The sequence below is a fragment of the Pipistrellus hanaki genome (genome assembly GCF_964339955.1).
Source record: "Pipistrellus hanaki genome assembly, chromosome: 1".
NCBI lineage: Eukaryota > Metazoa > Chordata > Mammalia > Chiroptera > Vespertilionidae > Pipistrellus > Pipistrellus hanaki.
Window position 1 is genome coordinate 39,305,738 of NC_140503.1, and position 20,261 is coordinate 39,325,998.

General features: G+C 37.2%; 1 protein-coding gene across 1 annotated transcript in view; it reads left to right on the forward strand.

Annotated features, from left to right (window-relative positions):
- The window catches only part of SOS2 (SOS Ras/Rho guanine nucleotide exchange factor 2), an 89,800-nt gene that overhangs the window by 49,692 nt on the left and 19,847 nt on the right, over nt 1-20,261 (forward strand). Inside the window, exons 9-13 of the mRNA XM_084886583.1 lie at nt 14,053-14,180; nt 14,678-15,333; nt 15,911-15,992; nt 17,718-17,840; nt 19,574-19,677. Coding sequence (XP_084742709.1) covers nt 14,053-14,180; nt 14,678-15,333; nt 15,911-15,992; nt 17,718-17,840; nt 19,574-19,677 — 1,093 coding nt within the window. The remainder of the gene's footprint in view (nt 1-14,052; nt 14,181-14,677; nt 15,334-15,910; nt 15,993-17,717; nt 17,841-19,573; nt 19,678-20,261) is intronic.

Sequence of the window (20,261 nt, forward strand, 5' to 3'; positions counted from 1 at the left end):
AACTTCATTATGATACATTACATACTTATCAGAAAAGTATGTAATAAAACAGAAACATAGTGTGTTACATAATTAATAAATATAATGTGTAAACACACCAGAGCTAAACCACTACCCTGACATTAATGGCAGTTACTTCCTTGCTTTTGTTTCCAGTTTAAAACACCTATGTATATATCACTAATATAATATATATATATATACAGCCTGTTTCTGAATTTTATATAAATTAGATCAAATTGTATTTATTATTTTCTATGTTATATCTTCTCTCACAGTTATATTATTGATGTTGTTATAGTTTAATTTTCTTTGAGTTTGAATAAACTGATTTGTTTATTCTTTTCTGGTTGTTTTGCTATTACTGATAACACTTGCTATGGACATTCTCTTATGTATCTCTTACATGTGTGCGTGCATTTTATTTCTCTAGAGTATGTATTTAGGAATGGAATTGCTTGGTCTATAGGGTGCATATGTTTTCAGATTTAATAGATAATGCGAAGCAGCTTTCCAAAGTGCGTTGTACAGTTTACACTCCTTCCAGAATGCATGAGATATCTTTCTTTATGCGTATTTTCATACTTTAAAATTTTTGTCATCTGGTATATTTATAATAGTCTCTGATGGTTTTAATCTGTACGTCTTTTATTATTAGTGAATGTGTGTATAATATGTTTATTGGTCGTCTTTTGGATAATCTTTTATGGAGTTAAGTCTTTCGCTATTTTGAATGTCTTATGTGGTTTGCCTTTGTATTCCACGTTTCTATTTGTTCTTGTTGCTATGCATTAATTAATCTGAATGTACTCTATATTTATCCTAATGGTTATAGTTTCACTGATGAGTGATGGGGTGATTTCCCTCTATTATTCATTCTTTGAGCCTTAAAGCACTACTGCCTAGTTATAAAAGAGTATCTGCTGCCTTTGGACAGGCATCAAAATCGAGTGTTCTTTTTTCCACTTAAGGTTTCATTTGCAATTTCTCTTGATATTTAAGATACCAAAAGAGCATATGGAGAGATGGAGATTTTTTTTTTTTTTTTAAGACTCTCCATTCTCATTTCTCTACCTCATAGCTACTGATCTTTATTAACTACAGCTAACATCTAAGGACTTTTGCCTACTTTCAGATTATTTCCCTTTTCAATTGTAATTTCAACATATCTTGCTCAGTAAAATTTTCTTTCTGACTTTTTTATTGCTCTTTTTTAAGTAAGGAATCTTTCTGCTTCAGCATTTTGTACCTCTCCTTTGGGATATCAGGTTGGCTTAAAGAACCTGTTCAGACTTTCTCTAACTCATTAGTAATAATATTAAAATAAAGACCAGAATAACTATATTTTGTAGGCATCTAGTCAAGGTATCCATTTGATGATTTCTAATGAATGCCTACCTCAAGAATTCTTTTTTATAGAATCTTATAACCCATAATGTGTGATGGTGGAGTTCACTAGCTTTTGTGCACAAATATTGTAGATGAGCAGCTTGATTGTGTATATCTCTAAGGAGACTAATGGATCCACAAAGAACTCATAAAAGAAAGATTATAGGCTTCATCTGAATAATACATTGGCAGCTCCAGATGTGTAATTGGAGTCTAAAACATTTTAGGTAATGCTCATATCTAATTGGAAGTCCTATCATTAGTGTTATAATTGCCTTCTAATATTGGCCAACATTTAAAAATGCTGTTTGAGCCAAAACTGGTTTGGCTCAGTGGATAGAGCGTCAGCCTGCGGACTGAAAGGTTCCAGGTTCAATTCCGGTCAAGGGCATGTACCTTGGTTGCAGGCACATCCCCAGTGTGGGGGGTGCAGGAGGCAGCTGATCGATGATTCTTTCTCATTGATGTTTCTAACGCTCTATCCCTCTCCATTCCTCTCTGTAAAAAATCAATTTAAATGCTATTTGAGTCTATAATTGAAGGTGTGTTTTTTTTTCTTTTCTTTTTTTCTCATCTGGATGTTTAGTTTTTAAAGTCCCTGAGATCTACACTTAAGATCAGAATATTAACTACAATGACTTTACTCATCCTGAGGCCATATCTACATTTACCACCAATTAATCACTGGATTCTAAGTGTTCTTAGCTATTGTGATTGGAAGTAGTAATTGGATAGTTAATTAAAATAAAGCAAAGAATCTTAAAATGAAATTTTACATATACTTATGTATTTGCTAGAGGCCGGGTGCATGAATTCATGCATGGGTGGGGTCTGGCCGGCCCACCCCGATTGGGGTCGCTTGGGCTGGGCTGGCCGGAGGGAGGAGCCAGGAGGTTGCTGTCGGCCTGCCCCCAATCATGGTAGGGGGGCTGGCTGGGAGCAGGACCGGCTTGGGGGAAAGACCTTCAGATGGCCAGCCCCTGCCCCTGGTCGAACTCCTGGCTGAGGGGACAATTTGCATATTAGGCTATTTTTATGTACTTATTAGTTATTTGTATATCTTCTTTTATAGGAAATATATGCTAATCTGTTAACTTAGGGTAAAATATTTTCTTTGAATATGAATCTTTCTGATTTAAATCACAAAAATTATCTTCTGTGATTTCTATTTCCCTTTTCTTTTAGATGAAACATGAACTTGAAGGTGCTTGTAAAGCAATCTTGTGCAGAAATCTATGTTTTTGTAATTCTTCCAAATCTTTTACATTTGTTGTCCCTATACCTTTTCAAAGGGACTTGCCTTTAAAATCATTTGACTGAGTTTTCACATAAATATCATTTTTATACATATATTTCTTTGACTTATAAAATGTGTAATAAAATTACATAATTACAACATAAGCACAACTGGCATAAACATATTTGGAAACATCTACTGATTTATAGTAAGCTTATACTTAATTAAAAAGTAGCCCACTTATTTCTGGCATTTATTGTCCTGTATGTTATACAGTGGGAGTGATCCATAGTAAGAACTACATTTAATATTATGACTGTATACACACACATACACAAACACATACACGCAAAGTTTATGCAGTGTACTCACCTATTCTCTTCCACTTTTAAAAAATATTATTGTGATGCCTTAATGGATATTAATATGCAGTTTGAAAAACACTGAAATAAGGATTAATTCTAGACACAGGCTAAGTGAATTATCACATGAACAGATGAAAAGTTATTTTATTTTTATATACTGTTGGTATTATATAGCATTTTATTAATTTATTTTTAATTGTGAAAAAACTACATAACATGAAGCTTACTATCTTACCTGTTTTAAGTGTACAGTTCAGTGGTGATAAGAATATTGCTATGCAACCAGTGTCATTTTACACTTGGGTTGCTTCTACCTCTTAGCTGTTGTAAATAATGCTGCTATAAATATGGATATACAAATATTTCCTCAAGACTTTGCTTTTCATTCTTTTGGATATATGCCCAGAAGTGAAATTGCTGAATCATCTGGTAATTGTAGTTTTTAATTTTTTGAGGAAACACTATACCGAATTCCATAGTAACTATACCATTTTTAAAAATACATTTTATTGATTTTTTTTTTTACAGAGGGGAAGGGAGAGGGACAGAGAGCCAGAAACATCGATGAGAGAGAAACATCAACCAGCTACCTCCTGCACACCCCCTACCGAGCATGTGCCCACAACCATGCCCTTGACCAGAATCGAACCTGGGACCTTTCAATCCGCAGAGTGACGCTCTATCCACTGAGCCAAACCAGTTTCGGCCGTAGCTGTACCATTTTACATCTCTACCAACAATGTGCAGGGTGCCACTTTCTCCACATCCCTGCCAACACATGTTATTTTCTGTGTTTTTATTTTCTGATAGTAGCCATCCTAATAGGTATGAGGTGGTATTTCATTGTGATTTCGTTTTGCATTTCTCTAAATATTAGTGATAGTGAGCATATTTTTATGTGCTTATTGGTTATTTGTATATCTTCTTTTATTCAAGTCCTTTGCCCATTTTTTAATGGGTTGTTTATATTTTGTTTTAGGAGTTTTAAATAGTAATACCTTCTGAAGATATATCATTTCTAAATATTTTCTCCTGTTCGGTAGATTGCCTTTTTGTGATATTATTTGGGCTCAAGTTCTCATCCAAAAGAAATTTCATTTCATGTTATGCTCATTTTGCATGATAACCATAAGAAAAAAGGTTGGACCAGTGCGACTTAAGGCTTTTACATTCCTTTGGGAATAGTAAATACAATCTGGAGCAGTTTTAATTTGAAATATGTGTTTCAGACACATAGCAAGGGAGATTTATGTGTTGACATAGCATTTAAATATTATTCAAGTTTTACTTCACAGAATCAAAATTTATGATAGAATACATTATTGGATTATTCTTATTGATATCAATACTTTAAAGTGTATTTTATAGATAATATATTCTTTTTGTTCTTTGCATTTAAACATCTTTGGGGTTAATCATGAACTACTTTCATTTTCTGTGTGTTTGGTGTGTGTTTTTTCAGATAAATTTTAGATTTTTTTCTTCACATATATTTCCATTTTTATGTAAAAGGAAAAGAAAAAACGATATTTCTTGATTTATAAGTAACTTTATAATATACTTCTTATATTCTAAGGAAACATTTATGTTTATGCTTCTGTTATTAAGAACACATCTACTTTCTCACTTCAGAACTGATTTATTCCAAGGTCAAATAGCTTCCTTTTGCTCTCTAACTCTGGTCATTCCTTAGAAATTTAGTAATGGAAAGAATAAAAATTCTCCTCTCGAGAACTTAATCTATCCTACTTTAGTTTAAAACTTAACAGGAAAACGGCCGAAGCCAGTTTGGCTCAGTGGTAGAGCGTCAGTCTGCGGACTGAAAGGTCCCAGGTTGGATTCCAGTCAAGGGCATGTACATTGGTTGCGGGCACATCCCCGGTAGGGGGTGTGCAAGAAGCAGCTGGTCGATGTATCTCTCTCATCGACGTTTCTAGCTCTCTATCTCTCTCCCTTCCTCTCTGTAAAAAATCAATAAAATATATTTAAAAAAAAAAAAAAAAAAAAAAAAGCTTAACAGGAAAACGTAATACTAATAACTTCAATGAGGTTCATTGGGAAAGATAAGCCAGTATTTCAAATATGAGATAATTCAATTTTTAGGTAGTACTGTTTTACCTTTTACTTTGAAAGACACAGAGAAAAGTTTCAAAAAAAAAAAATAGTATAGTGTGAGCTCCCTTCACCTAGATTTACTAATTGTTAACAGGTAATATTTGCTTTGTCACTGTCTTTGTGTTCCTGAGTATATATATTTGAGTAAGTGTATTCATAAAATCAAGAGCTTGAGATAATGTTACTAAAGAAAATGTTCTGGCTTTTTAAAAAGATTATTAAGATTATTTTACTATATAATTACTTTTTCAGTACTGACACATCACTCAAAGACATCTGAAGAAAGATAATGCATTTTTTAAAACACAAAGAAAAGTAATATTCAAATGAGTTGAATGTCCCACCAAATTACTTAAATTTTATTTTTATGAAAATCTAGAGAGGAATTTATTTTACAAAAAAAAAAAAATTGATCACATATATATCCACAATGAATTAGAGACAGATTATAACTTATTAAAATTTCCCTTGCTTTAGGCACACAGATATGTATAGTAGATATAACATTTTTGGGGAATTCAAGAGAAACATACTAAGTATTTAAATGAAGTCTTAAAGAGTTAAAAAAAAACTTAAATGAAGTGCAAAATCTTGGACAAGATATACTTATAGATAACTGAGAAGAAGAATGATTGTCAGTTAAAAAAGGAATATATTCCTCAATTAAGTTCATAAGATTACAAATTAATAAAAGTTCACTTCTACTTTATTACTTAACTTAAGCACATATTGCAAGGGATATCTTTGACCTCTTTTCCAAAACACACTTAACTTCATTTTATTTCTTAAACTAATCATTATCCAGTTTGTTTTTAACATAGAAGGAATCCCCTTCAACTCCTGGTCACCAGACTTAGGCATAGGCCAGTACTTTGCATAATTGTATCTGGTGTCATTGTAGAGAGGCAGTGTAGTAATGGCAAAAATGGGCCCTGAATTTTGTTCCCAAGTTTGAATACAAACTCTCCTACTTGTCTTGGGTGAATTACCCGTGCTGTGCTTCACGTTCATCATTTGTAACATGTATAATAATAATAATACCTACCTTACAGAGTTGAAACAAAGATTAAATAAGCTAATGCATAAAAGGACATGCATAGAATAAGAGCTCAGTAAATGTTCATGATTGTCATTTGTCTAAAGTCTAATGTTTGAAACATTTAAAATTATATTTATACAATATTCATTCTAATTATCTTATTGAGTACCTACCATTTGTAGATACTGTACAAATAATGAGCAAAGCATATCCCCATGTCTAAGGATGTCATGGTTTAGTGAAGAAGTTGACTATCAAACAAAGAATCCTGTATAATAAGACCCTAATATGCAAATAGACCGAAAAACAGAACGACCGGTACTGTGATGCACACTGACCATCAAGGGGCAGATGCTCAATGCAGAAGCTGCGCTCTGGTAGTCAGTGCACTCCCACAGGGGGAGCACTACTCAGCAAGAAGTGGCAGGGGAGCACAGCGGTGACGGTGGGAGCCTCTCCTGCCTCCGCTGCAGGAGCGAGGGGTCCTGGACTGCGAGGAGGTCCTGGGCCTAAGCTGGCAGTCAGACACCCCCCACGGGGTCCTGGACTGCGAGAGGGTGCAGGCTGAGCTGAAGGACCCCTTCTCCAGTGCACAAATGTCATGCACCAGGCCTCTAGTTATAATATAAGTACCTAATATAAGTAGTACTATGAGACCACTGAATCAGGAGTAACTATGTCTAGGGAAGTTAAAAAAAAAATTTAATATGGGTGTTAGATATATAGGGCTTTTATAGGTGTGTGTGTGTGTGTTTATTCGGAGAGGCTATGAAAGACAAATGCTGAGGAACTATTGCAGATTAAAAAAAGACAATAGCAACATGACAGCTAAGTGTAGAACTAACTAGGTCCTATATTGGAGGGAAATTACCCTAACATACAGGATTAGGACATTGACAAAATGACATGTGCTAGGTAATATATTAATATATAATATATATTTATTATACATATTATATATTAATAGATTTTTATTAGTATATTATATATAATATATAATAATAGATTTATATATTAGATTTTTACCAGTGTTAAATTTCCAGAAGTTGGTTATTATATTGTGACAGAATATTTTTGTTCTAAGACATACCACTGAAACACTAAAGGAGTAAAAAAGAATGATATTATTTGAGAGTAATTGTTAATACTTTTTGAATTTTCCACATATTCCAAAAATAATCTCAGAATCATTCAGCTATGGTTCCTTTCCCTCAGCAAGGATCTGAAAGAATATTATCACAAGCTAGAGGCCCATGCACTCATGGGGTCCCTCGGCCTGCCCTGTACCCTCTCGCAATCTGGAACCCCTTGGGGGATGTCAGACTGCCAGTTTTGGCTCAATCCCCACAGGCCAGGCCGAGGGACCCCACCAGAGCATGAATCTGTGCATTGGGCCTCTAGTATACATATAAGATCTCTGGTTAATCTCTTCCTGCCCTCCTCCCTGCATCTGAGATTCATCATTCTGTTCCATGTTTCCATGCCTGTCTGTTGAATGTCTACCCCCTGGTGGTCAGTGCATGTCATAGCTACCAGTCAAATGGTCAAACGGTTGCTTAGGTTTTTATATATAAAGACTAGAAGCCCATTGCACAATAGGCCTGCCTTCTAGCACAGGGTTTCCTCCCACACCTGGGACCAAGGCTTTTGCTCTAACCAGAGTTTGCCTTCTTCGTCTTTGCTTTAGGCTCCGGGTGGTTCATCTTTGCTGCTTCACTGCAACTCCAGCCAGAGTCTGCCATCTTCCACTTTGCTGCAGACTCCAGCTGGAGTCTACCGTCTTTGTCTTTGGTACAGACTCCAGAGTCTGCAGTCTTGTCTTCGCTGTGGCACTCTGCTCTTGTAGATCCCTTTGTGCCCTCCCTCTCCCCCTCCCCCTTCATACCAAACATCCTGCCCCACCTGGCCACTCTGCATCTGAAGCAGTTGGGCAGCCACCATCCTTGGCTTTCTAATTTTCATACTCACTCTGATTGGCTGTGGGCATAGCGGAGGTAGGATCAATTTACATGTTTGTCTCTTATTAGGTCATATTAGAGGTTCAGTGCATAAAATTTGTGCACTGTGGGCAGGGGCGTCGGGGCCTCTCAGCCCTGCCTGTGCCTTTTCACAGTCTGGAATCCCTTAGGGGATGTCCACCTGCCAGGTTAGGTTTGATCCCTAAGCTGGCAGGTGGACATTCCTCTCGCAGTCTGGAACCCCTCACTCCTTACTGCCAGCCTGCTCGCTGCTCCTTACTACTCAACTCCCTGCTCCTTAGCACTGCCTCAGAGGCAGGAGAGGCTCCTGCCATCGCCGCTGCACTCGCCAGCTGTCAGAGCATACTGACCACCAGGGGGAGCTCCTGCACTGAATGTCTGCCTTCTGGTGGTCAGTGTGCATCATAGTGACCTGTCATTCTGGTTGTTCTGTTGTAATGATCGTTTAGGCTTTTATTATATAGAATAGATGCCCAATGCACAAAATTTATGCAAGGAGCTCAGCCCTCGTAGCCTCAGCTGGCCCTCACAGCCCAGGCTTCATCCAGAAGGTCATTCTGCTGTTCGGTCTAATTAGCACATTAGCTCTTTATTATATAGGACTATAGGTCTGGTGCACAAATTCGTGCACGGTGGGGTCCCTCGACATGGTCTGTGCAGATTGGGCCGAAACTGGCAGTCCAGCGCTGCCTTCTACTCCTGCCTGCAGCTCCCACTCATCTTGGCCCCCCCTGTTTCTGCCATGGGCTCACGCCCAGTCTGTCCTGATTGGAAGAGGTAGCATTTGCCAGCAGTGAGTCCTGTATCTGGCGCCCATCCTTAAGGGGGGGTGGGAGGAGGGGTATCTTGGACACAATCGGCTCTCTGAGGGGGTGAATGAGATGCCCTTACTGGCATGGGATCTAGATCCGTCCTGCTGACGTTCGCACAGGTTGTTGGAAACGACCTGGCGGCTGCTTTTATATCATTTTTTCATTGCTGAGCATCTGGGGAGGGGAAGCGACCTTGTGCCTGAGGCCAACTTCCAGGAAGCCAGCGGTGCTGTCGGGATCATGCTGGTGGCGCCAGTCCGATGGTGCCTGGCCCATTCTCCAGAGATTGGACCTGCAGGACTACTAAGGGAGTGAGTGGCTGCTGCTGGGCTGGTGAGCTGCCTGGATAGGTGGGTCAGCTGAGCAGCACTCCCACTGTTGGAGTGCATTGACCACCAGGGGGCAGTTCCTGCATTGAGCATCTTTCCCCTGGTGATCAGTGTGCATCATGGCAACTGGTCAACTGGTCATTTGGTTGTTCGATTACTTAGACTTTTATATATATAAATTATTCTCCGAAGAGAAAATGGTGCAGATTCACTTATACACAGAATGAGATGAAGTATATTGGCAAAATGGTGACAGTATTAGGAGTAATTTGTATTATTTTTACAATTTTTCTATAAACTTGATCTTAATTTCAAAAGAAAAAAATGTAAGGGGTGGGGGAGATAAGAACTTCATAGGAAGGAGGCATTTCAATTAGTAGTTTCTATGTCAGTGTAAGATGTTTAGGAATGCATTCTTTCAAATATCTGTAGGGAATTAGCTTGCATATTTATTAATCTGATATTTATTAAATCTCACTGCAGAACATTCAAGAGATGTTTAGCAAATTATTAGACTAAGGTTATACCAAACAGAGCTATTATTTTATTTTATTTTTTCATTTTTTTTTTATTTTTTTTTTTTTAAATCAATCTTTATTGTTCATATTATTACAAAGGTTCCTCATTTCTTCCCCCCTCCACCAGGTTCCCACCCCACTCTCTGCCCCCTCCCCATCCCCCATTGTCCTCATCCATAGGTGCACAGTTTATGTTCAGTCTCTTCCTCCCTCCCTTTCCCCGATAGTAAATCCCTTTTCAGATAGTAAATCTGTTGCTTAGCATTTTCTCATATCAGTAATACCTCCACATGCCCAATGATACACTTCACACAAAAGACATTTTCAAATAGGTCAACCAGCCTCATCCAGGCCCCACCCAAGGCACTCACAGATCAACACCCCAGCGCTATACTAACTCAACACATCCAGATCTAAGCCTTCATCACTTGATTCAGCAGACCCTCAAGTTCCCGCAAAAGTTTCCAGCCATGTCTGAGAGGCAGCCGTGGGCAGGTACAGGCGAGGAGCGAGCTGTTTCGGGCCTGGCTGCTCCGGGCCTGGCCTCTGTTGCTCTGGTTCGTTCCACAACCAGCTGCTCCGGGTCTGGTCACTGCCGCTCCCGACCTAGTTGCTCTGGACTTGGCTGTTGCTGCTACAGGCCTGGCCGCACCCGACCCGGCTGCTCTGGGCCCGGTTGCTCCGGTCCCGGCCGCTCCGGGCCTGGCCGCTCCCAGCCTGTCAGCCGCTGCTCCGGGCCTGGCCGCTCCCAGCCTGGCAGCCACTGCTCCTGGCCTGGCCGCACCAGACCCGGCTGCTCCGGGCCTGACCGCTCCCAGCCTGGCAGCGGCTGCTCCGGGCCTGGCCGCACCAGACCCGGCTGCTCCGGGCCTGGCCGCTCCCAGCCTGGCAGTCGCTGCTCCGGGCCTGGCCGTACCAGACCCGGCTGCTCCGGGCCTGGCCGCTCCCAGCCTGGCAGCTGCTGCTCCGGGCCTGGCCGCACGAGGCCCGGCTGCTCCGGGCCTGGCCGCTCCCAGCCTGGCAGCCGCTGCTCCGGGCCTGGCCGCACAAGACCCGGCTGCTCCGGGCCTGGCCGCTCCCAGCCTGGCAGCTGCTGCTCCGGGCCTGGCCGCTCCCAGCCTGGCAGCCGCTGCTCCTGGCCTGGCCGCACCAGACCCGGCTGCTCCGGGCCTGGCCGCAGAGCTATTATTTTATATACCTACTTATATCATTGGAAAAATCCTGTGCTTTAATAGCCTCAATTTTTATTTATTTTTGATGAGCTGTCATTATTCATGGACATTTAGAAATGATATGGTCATTTATGTGGAAGAGTTTGAATAGCCAGAAAACCAAGTAGAAATTTTGTGTTCTCATACACCTAAATTGAAAAGCAGTTCTTATTTTGCCTTTTTTTTTTTGTTTTTTGTTTTTTTTGTTAATCCTTACCTGAGGATATATTTCCATTGATCTTTAGAGAGAGTGGAAGAGAGAGGGAAAGACAGAGAAAAATATCTATGCGAGAGAAACACATTGATTTGTTGCCTCCTGCACACACCCTGATCAGGGTCCTGGTCGAGGAGGAGCCTGCAACTGAGGTACATGCCCTTGACTGGAATTGAATATGGGACCCTTCAGTCTGCAGGCTGATGCTCTATCCATTGAGCCAAACTAGTTAGGGCCAGTTCTCATTTTGGTAGAATCTCATTATTTGTGATAATTTAGAAGGTTGAATCAATAAAAGCAGTAAAAATACAAAAAAACAAAAAACCTATAATTTACTATTTTATATTATTAATAGCTATATTTATTAAGGAAATATTTTAGAGTGGAGATGAGAAGAATCTTTTTGTAAGAAATCTTTAAAACAACATGAGTGGCCCTAGCTGGTTTGGCCCATGGATAGAGCATTCGCCTGTGGACTGGAAGGTCCAGGGTTCAATTCCAGTTAAGGGCACATGCTTGGGTTGCTCGCTCAATCCCCAGTGGGGGGTGTGCAGGAGGCAGCCGATCAATGATTCTCATTATTGATGTTTCTATATCTAGCTCCCTCACCCTTTCTCACTGAAATCAATAAAAATAATAATAAAAAAAATAAAACAGCATAAGTGACTTGGTAGTATTTTCATCTTTAAAAGTTAGAATGATCAAGTACTGATCCTATTTTTAAACTGCCTGTATTATTTTGTATTTTGTAAAACTCCCTTAAGTTTCTTAAGAGATTATGGTTTTACTTCTAATGGTAATTACTCAAATTATTTATGTTGCAAATCTTTTGATAGCAATACTTCTGCAAATATCTTTAAAATATATGATGGTTCTGTGCTCCATATACTATCTAATAAAAGAGTAATATGCAAATTGACCATTACTCCAACACACAAGATGGCTGCCCCCATGTAAACACAAGATAGCTGCCACAAGATGGCCAGCAGGAGAGGGCAGTTGGAAGGGACCAGGCCTGCAAGGAAGGGCAGTTGGGGGTGATCAAACCTGCAGGGGAGGGCAGTTAGGGGTGACCAGGCTGGCAGAGGAGGGAAGTTGGGGGTGACCGAGCCTGCAGGGAAGGGCAGTTGGGGGGGAACAGGCCTGCAGGGGAGGCAGTTAGGAGTGACCAGGCTGCAGGGAAGGGCAATTAGGAGTGACCAGGCCTGCAGGGGAGGGCAGTTAAGGACAATCAGACTGGCAGGGGAGCAGTTAGGCCTCGATCAGGCTGGTAGGGGAATGGTTAGGGGGTGATCAGGCTGGCAGGCAGAAGCGATTAGGGACAATTAGTAAGGCAGGCAGGTGAGCAGTTGGGAACCAACAGTTCTGGATTGTGAGAGGGATGTCGTTTAGGCCCGAGCCTAAACAGGCAGTTGAACAGCCCTCAAGGGGTCCCAGATTGGAGAGGGTGCAAGCTGGGCTGAGGGAACCCCTCCCCCTCCTCCTCACCCCCGTGCATGAATTTTGTGTACCAGGCCTCTAGTAGAGAATAATTTCTAAGACATAGAAATGAGAGGTAATGGACCTAATAGTATCCATTCAGTTTCTTGCTGAGGAGGGGGAACCATTGCTGAATGATTTTCATGTAGATCTCAGAATATAAGGAATATACATCACAAAAGTTCTAGTAAGGTAGTTTAAGATCATGAAATAAATTTAAATTAAAAAAATTTAAAAGAAACAGTTATAATTTTTCCAGATTCTTGAGTAAATGTACAATGGTATTTATATGCGCTCTATATCTGTATAATGCTCCATTTTTTATTCTATGTCAAACAAAACATTGAAGTATCATGCAATATGAATTATTAAAAATAAATTTTTGTCCACTTTAAAAGTGAAAGATGAAATTTTTAGATAAGTAAAATAAATCCAGAGTTGTTAAGATTAATGATGCTGCAATTTATACATCTTATTTCTAAGAGTTAATAAGATAGAATATTAATAAGATAGACTATTAACTTTCGTGTTTTCTTGATATTTGCTAGAATGGTTGAATTTTATATTGTAAATATCAGTTGAATCCTTTGTGAGGTGCTGTTTTCAGAAAAATTTATGATGGATTAAATTGCTAAAGTTTGATTAATTTGTATAACAAAGATTATTTACATAATCTCTAAAACTTAAGAATGCCATTGTAAAGAACTAGAGGCCCACTGCATGAATTCATGCATGAGTGGGGTCTGGCAGGCCAGGCCCCAATTGGGGCGGATTGGGCTGGGCCTGTCAGGAGGAGGAGGAGATGGCAGGAGGTTGGCCATCAGGCTGCCCCCTATTAGGGTGTGAGGGGTGATCAGGGGCAGGGCCAGCTACGGGGCTGCAGGAGGTTGGCCAGCCGGCCCCACCCCCTGATCAGGCAGGTTTGCTGGCTGCAGTGGGCTTCATAGCAACCAGTCATTCTGGTCATTACGGTATTCCGGTTGCTGGCTTTTTATATATATATATATATATATATATGTGAATGAAATTATTTGTGTTTCTTTTCTTTATTGATAGTTATTAACAAATAAAAATCACTTTTAAGTTTCATGTTTTGAGCTATTTTTATATATCTAGAAAATGTCCACAGTTTATTTTATTTTATTCCTGATTGCTTTGTTAATATGACTTTATATATTTGTATTGTATACACATATGTAGAAAGAAGTCTGATTTGAAGTATACATGACTATATAAAATCATAGTGGTTTTTATTAAGTGCATTTAAACTTCATTTAGAATTATAATATTGCTGCTTCCTTTAATTATGAGAAAGGAAAACAATTGAACAGTGTAGGTTTAAGTTTTCTTTTTGGGTCTTCCTAGCAATTGAAAGCATGTAGTGAAGAACAAGAAGATAGAGAATGTTTGAACCAAGCGATTACTGCTCTTATGAATCTCCAAGGTAGTATGGATCGAATTTACAAGCAGTATTCTCCTCGACGCCGACCTGGGTAATGCCAAACTGTTGAAAATATGAATGCTTCTGCATATTCCACTTACATCTGATGTCTGTTTTTCTCAAGAAGTGTTATTTATGGTGATAGTTGTATTCTTAAAAATTATGCTTTGGTTTTACGTTTTTATTTTGGTCTTCTAGTCTTTTTAAATTGGCATTATATTATTGTTAAGATATTTGTAAAAAAAAATTTAAAAGATATAGTTGATAAGTTTTGTGTAATTTATATGTAAGAAATAGGATTATTTAATTTTAAGTAGTATTGCAATTGGAATGAAATATAGAGTCTCTGGTACAATATGAAACTCTCTTTCACAATATGAAACTGAGGCTTGTAGTGGCAAAGTTAGTAGAAGAAAATAAATGCTGTGTGCAAAATCTACTGTTTGATTATTTAATATTTTTGTCACTTAATTTGAGGTAGTTTACACTTAAAGCAATTATGATTGCTTAGTCATTGAATAAGCTAACTTTGTCTTGGTATTTTTTTAGGGATCCTGTTTTCCCTTTTTACAGTCGTCAATTAAGAAGCAAGCACCTGGCTATTAAAAAAATGAATGAAATTCAGAAAAACATAGATGGATGGGAAGGCAAAGATATTGGACAGTGTTGTAATGAATTCATTATGGAAGGTCCATTGACAAGAATTGGTGCTAAACATGAACGGCATATTTTTCTTTTTGATGGCTTAATGATTAGCTGCAAACCCAATCATAGCCAGTCACGCCTTCCAGGTTACAGTAGTGCAGAATATAGATTAAAAGAAAAATTTGTCATGAGAAAAATACAAATATGTGATAAAGAAGATACTTGTGAGTACAAACATGCTTTTGAATTAGTATCCAAAGATGAAAACAGCATAATATTTGCTGCTAAATCTGCTGAAGAGAAAAATAATTGGATGGCAGCACTTATTTCTCTTCATTATCGTAGTACTCTAGATCGAATGCTAGATTCAGTATTATTGAAAGAAGAAAATGAGCAACCACTGAGATTACCAAGTCCTGAAGTTTATCGTTTTGTGGTAAAAGACTCTGAGGAAAACATTGTTTTTGAAGACAACTTGCAAAGTAGAAGTGGAATCCCCATTATTAAAGGAGGAACAGTGGTGAAGTTAATTGAAAGATTGACATATCATATGTACGCAGGTATGTGAAACTCATTACAAGTGATTGTCTAGCTCCATGGTCAGCAAACTGCAGCTTGCAAGCCACATGGGGCTCTTTGGCCCCTTTAGTGTGGCTCTTCCACAAAATACCATGGCCTGGGTGAATCTATTTTGAAAAAGTGGTCTTAGAAGTTTAAGTTTAAAAAATTTGGCTTTCAAAAGAAATTTCAATCGTTGTACTGTTGATATTTGGCTCTATTGACTAATGAGTTTGCTGACCACTGGAGCTAAAAGCTTTTCAAAAATGTTCAAAAGGCTTGAGGCCTGAAAAAAAAAAAATGCCTCTAAAATATGAAAAGAAAACTGCAGAATCAAAAGGAATAAGTAACTAAATGTCTCTAAAATACAATATTATTAACTTCACTGATAAATATTCATAAAAATTTTATATCCCTAAATCTTGAATATGAAAACAGTCCTCATTTCTCAAGAAATACTGTGATTGGCAGAAAGATCCACAATTGGAAAAGCCAGGATAAAAGGGAAAAAGAAGTAAGGCCTCTAAAATATGCTGAATAAATTGAATATGCAACCTGTTTTATGCTCTATTTTTTCAGATCCCAATTTTGTTCGTACTTTTCTTACTACATATCGTTCATTTTGTAAACCACAGGAATTGCTAAGCTTACTGATTGAACGGTGAGAAAATTTTTTATTTCACTTATATTTGCATTTTGTAAAAACAGAACTGTTTTTTAATCTTGTAAAATGCTTAGTACCTAGTATCTACTCAAGTGGTTTTTAAATGTAATTTGGCATAAAATTAGCAGTTTTCTGTTCACTTTAAACAGTGTGCTTAAACTGAAATCCTTGTTTATAATAGAGGTCTTTTCAGAGCTTTGCAAAGTTTATAGTGGTAGTCAGAAAGAACCATTTTAGAGGATAAAAAAACTATGTATCTTAATTAAATTGTTTTCTGTACAATAAAACAATTTTTCCTTAAAAGAGACTTTTTTACTTTTAAAAAAAACTTTTTATTTTGAAATATTTCAAAATGTGTACAAGAGTAAATAGGAAAATATAATAACCTCATGTATCAGTCGTCCAACTGCAGTAATTATCAACTCATTTGTGCCCTATTTTTCTACCATTTCACCATCCTAATCCCAGGATTATAGTCAGTCTCTGTTTCCATGGGTTCACTATTCTTATCCGTCTCCATATCTGAGGGTATGGAGGGCTAAGGGACTCCAGCAACAAAACAACCCCCTGGGGATACCAAGAGACAACTGTCTTTTCAATATATTCTAGACAGTGTATTTCACCTGCAAATATTTTCAGTTGTATTTCTAAAAGATAAGTACTCTTATTAAAAACATAATCGATATCATTATTAGACCTAAAATTAATATTTTCTTATTGTGATTAATTTTTACAAGTAAGTTTTAGATTGACTTTTTATATTTTACTGAGTTTATTTTAAATGCTTTAAAGGTTAAATGTAGCATCTGGACTCCAAAATAATTTTTGTTTCACATTTAAAAACTTAATGCCAGAATTTTATCTTGACATCTATCATCATGTTTTTCAATGAAACAAAGTTTACCAGACTGAGTCACTATAATGAGCTGGGAATATTTACTTGTTTGTATTTTCATGTCCAAAATTAGGAAAGCATGCATGTTAGACATAGTTTAGCTATATTTCTTATGGGCAGTTTTTGGTGTGTGTTTTTTTTTAACTTCGCTTTTTACTTTATCCACTTAGGTATGTTCTTTACTGTTTAAAATTCAGTTTGGACCCTCTCTTTGGATTTATATTCATTTATTTAAGGAAAGTTTATCTACTTGCATTTAAAAACTAAATATTATAGATAGTAAAGAGATTATACTCCTTACAGATTTTTTTCTTGAATAATTTTCCATTGATCTTTTCTATGTTGATAAATATTAGTTACTAAACTTTTTTTATAGAAGTAAGACTATAAAACCTTAGTACTGTATAGCCAAAGGGCAATTTTTTGTAGTATGTAATGCTTTAAGGAAAATTTATCAGTAATTATACTTTTCACATAAATAGTAGAAAACAATATTGCTTAGTTAAAATATTCTTTTTAAAAAATATATATATATTTTATTGATTTTTTACAGAGAGGAAGGGAGAGAGATAGAGAGCTAGAAACGTCCATGATAGAGAAACATCGACCAGCTGCCTCTTGCACACCCCCTACTGGGGATATGCCTGCAACCAACGTACATGCCCCTGACCAGAATGGAACCTGGGACCTTTCAGTTCGCAGACCGACACTCTACCACTGAGCCAAACTGGTTTCGGCTTAATTAAAATATTCTTACTGCTGTATTTGAAATCATTTTCACTTTTGTATAAACATAGAAAAATTTCTCTCTTTGCTTTTCTTCTTAGATTTGAAATTCCAGAGCCAGAACCTACTGAAGCAGATAAATTGGCAGCTGAGAAAGGCGAACAACCAATTAGTGTAGACCTTAAAAGGTTTCGCAAGGAATATGTCCAACCAGTGCAACTTAGGTTTGGCGTGTATATTATATCTTTAATGTACCGTTTGATTTTCAGTATATAGTTAGCACAAAAGTTTTATCTCTTAATTCAGGTATAGGTATTGTTGTTAACCTCATAGAAGTTAAATTCTTTCACAAAATTAAAAATGGAACTGTCTTATGACCCAGTGATTCCACTTTGGGGAATATATCCAAAGAAACCTGAAACACTAATTTGAAAGAATATATGCACCCCTATGTTCACTGCAGTGCTATTTATAGTAACCAAAATTTGGAAGCCGCCAAAGTATGCATTAGTAGATGAGTGGATAAAAAAAATCTGTGGAACATTTATACAATGGAATATACTGCTTTTCCATATAAAAGAAGCAAATCTTACCCTTTGCGACAGCATGAATGAACCTGGAGAGTATTATGCTAAGTGAAATTAGCCAGTCAGAGGAAGACAGATACCATATAATTTCATTTATATGTGGAATCTAAAGAACAAAATAGAAACAGACTCAGCTGTCAGAGGGGAGGAGATAGGTGGGCTGGATGAAAAAGATGAAGGGATTAAGAAAAAAACAACAAAACCCATCCTCATAAACTGACAACAGTATGATGATTACCAGAGGGAAAATGGGATGGGGGAGGTAAAAAGAGCACAGCAGAAGGATAAATGGTGATGGAAGGAGACTTGACTTGGGGTGGTGAACACAATACAATTAACAGGTGTTCCTATATAATAAAGATAAAATATGCACATGGTCATTACGCTGTGAAGCGTAACTACCAACTGCGTAATGACCGACCACGTAACTGACTGGATCACAGATCAGCAGGAGGTTGGGGCAGCGAGCTACAAGCAGGTGGTGGAGAGCTATAGGAAGGGGCAGGGCAGCAAGCTATGAGGGAAGAAGAGGGAGTAGGGGAGGAACTACAGGAGGGTGGCGCAGCGGACAGAGAGCTACTGGAGGGCGACAGTGAGCTACTGGCAAGCTTACTGGCACGGGTTCATGCGCAGGGCCACTAGTATATTATAAAATTGTACACCTAAGACCTATAACTAATGTCACTAATAATTGAATAAAAATATAGGAATAGTCACCCACTGAAATATTGAAGGAAAAATGCTAATCTAATTAATTTACTGTATCTCTTAAGTCTCAGTAGAATGTTATATTTGTCTAGATTGATTAAATCTCTACTTAGACAGTCATAAATAATATTTTTATGATACTGCAAAACAAAATAGCTGTCAGAAATATTTTTTCTTTTGAAAAAAAGAATGTGGACATACCTGTAAATTACATAGAAACTTTAACTAAATATACAAAATCGTAGTTTATTTTCCATCTTATGTGGAAAATATATAAAAATTTAGATAATAAAAATCCTTTTTAATATAAGCATTTAAAATAGCTCTGTATAGTATGGAGAATGATTTTGTATGTATGAATAAAAGAAAAGGTACTTTTGCTGAAGAGTAATCTGTAATTAATGAACCATTATAGGAACTATATTTTATGCTTATAAAATTTTTAAAAAGTGTAATTTTAAAATAATGAACAGTCTGGGATCTGTCTTCATATTGTTGAAGCACTTAAGATATTAATTAAATACAAATTAGACTCTGTGAATGTTATGGCCTTTGTATGTAAAGTTTTCACCATGGCAATAGAGAGGTAAAAGAAGTATAATTTAATGCTTAGGTTTTATTAAAATGTGTTTGTTTGTTTGTTTGTTTCCCCATTTTATCAGGATCTTAAATGTATTTCGGCACTGGGTTGAACACCATTTTTATGACTTTGAAAGAGATTTGGAATTGCTTGAAAGACTAGAATCCTTCATTTCAAGTGTAAGAGGTATATTATTTAAAGGTTTGATTGAATCTTATGTCACACATGAGTTTATTTTGAAATTTGTGTGACTTTTAATTTAAAAGCTAAACTAGTTTTTATTTTTAAAAACTGAAATAAGATTTGAAATGATATTTAAAGACTCCAAGGAGCTTGTATATATTTAGAATCACCTGAAGTCTTAGAACCTTGCTTTTTCAAATTTTTTAGTAGAATCTTTCTTTTAAAGAAGTCAAAAGTCCTCTTAAATAAATTTAAGCCATTTATTTTTATCTCACATCAAGGTTGCCATTCCTTAAACTAATTATATTTTTGTATAATTTTATCTATTTCCTTAGTCTCTTTAGTTTTATTCTTTAGTTTTGAAAAGTTAAGAACTTTTTAAATAATGTTTACTTCCCCCTGGAAAAGTTTTTAGTGTATTTTGGCACCTGAAAGGTAGGAGTTTCCTACCTGAAGTAGCAGAACACAGCCCATGAAATGAAATTCTAGGCCATGAACATTTAAACAGATGTATGTGTCATTAAATGTACGTTATTGAATCAAGGACATTTATATTTTATCTGAAAGTATAATGTGTTAATTAAGAA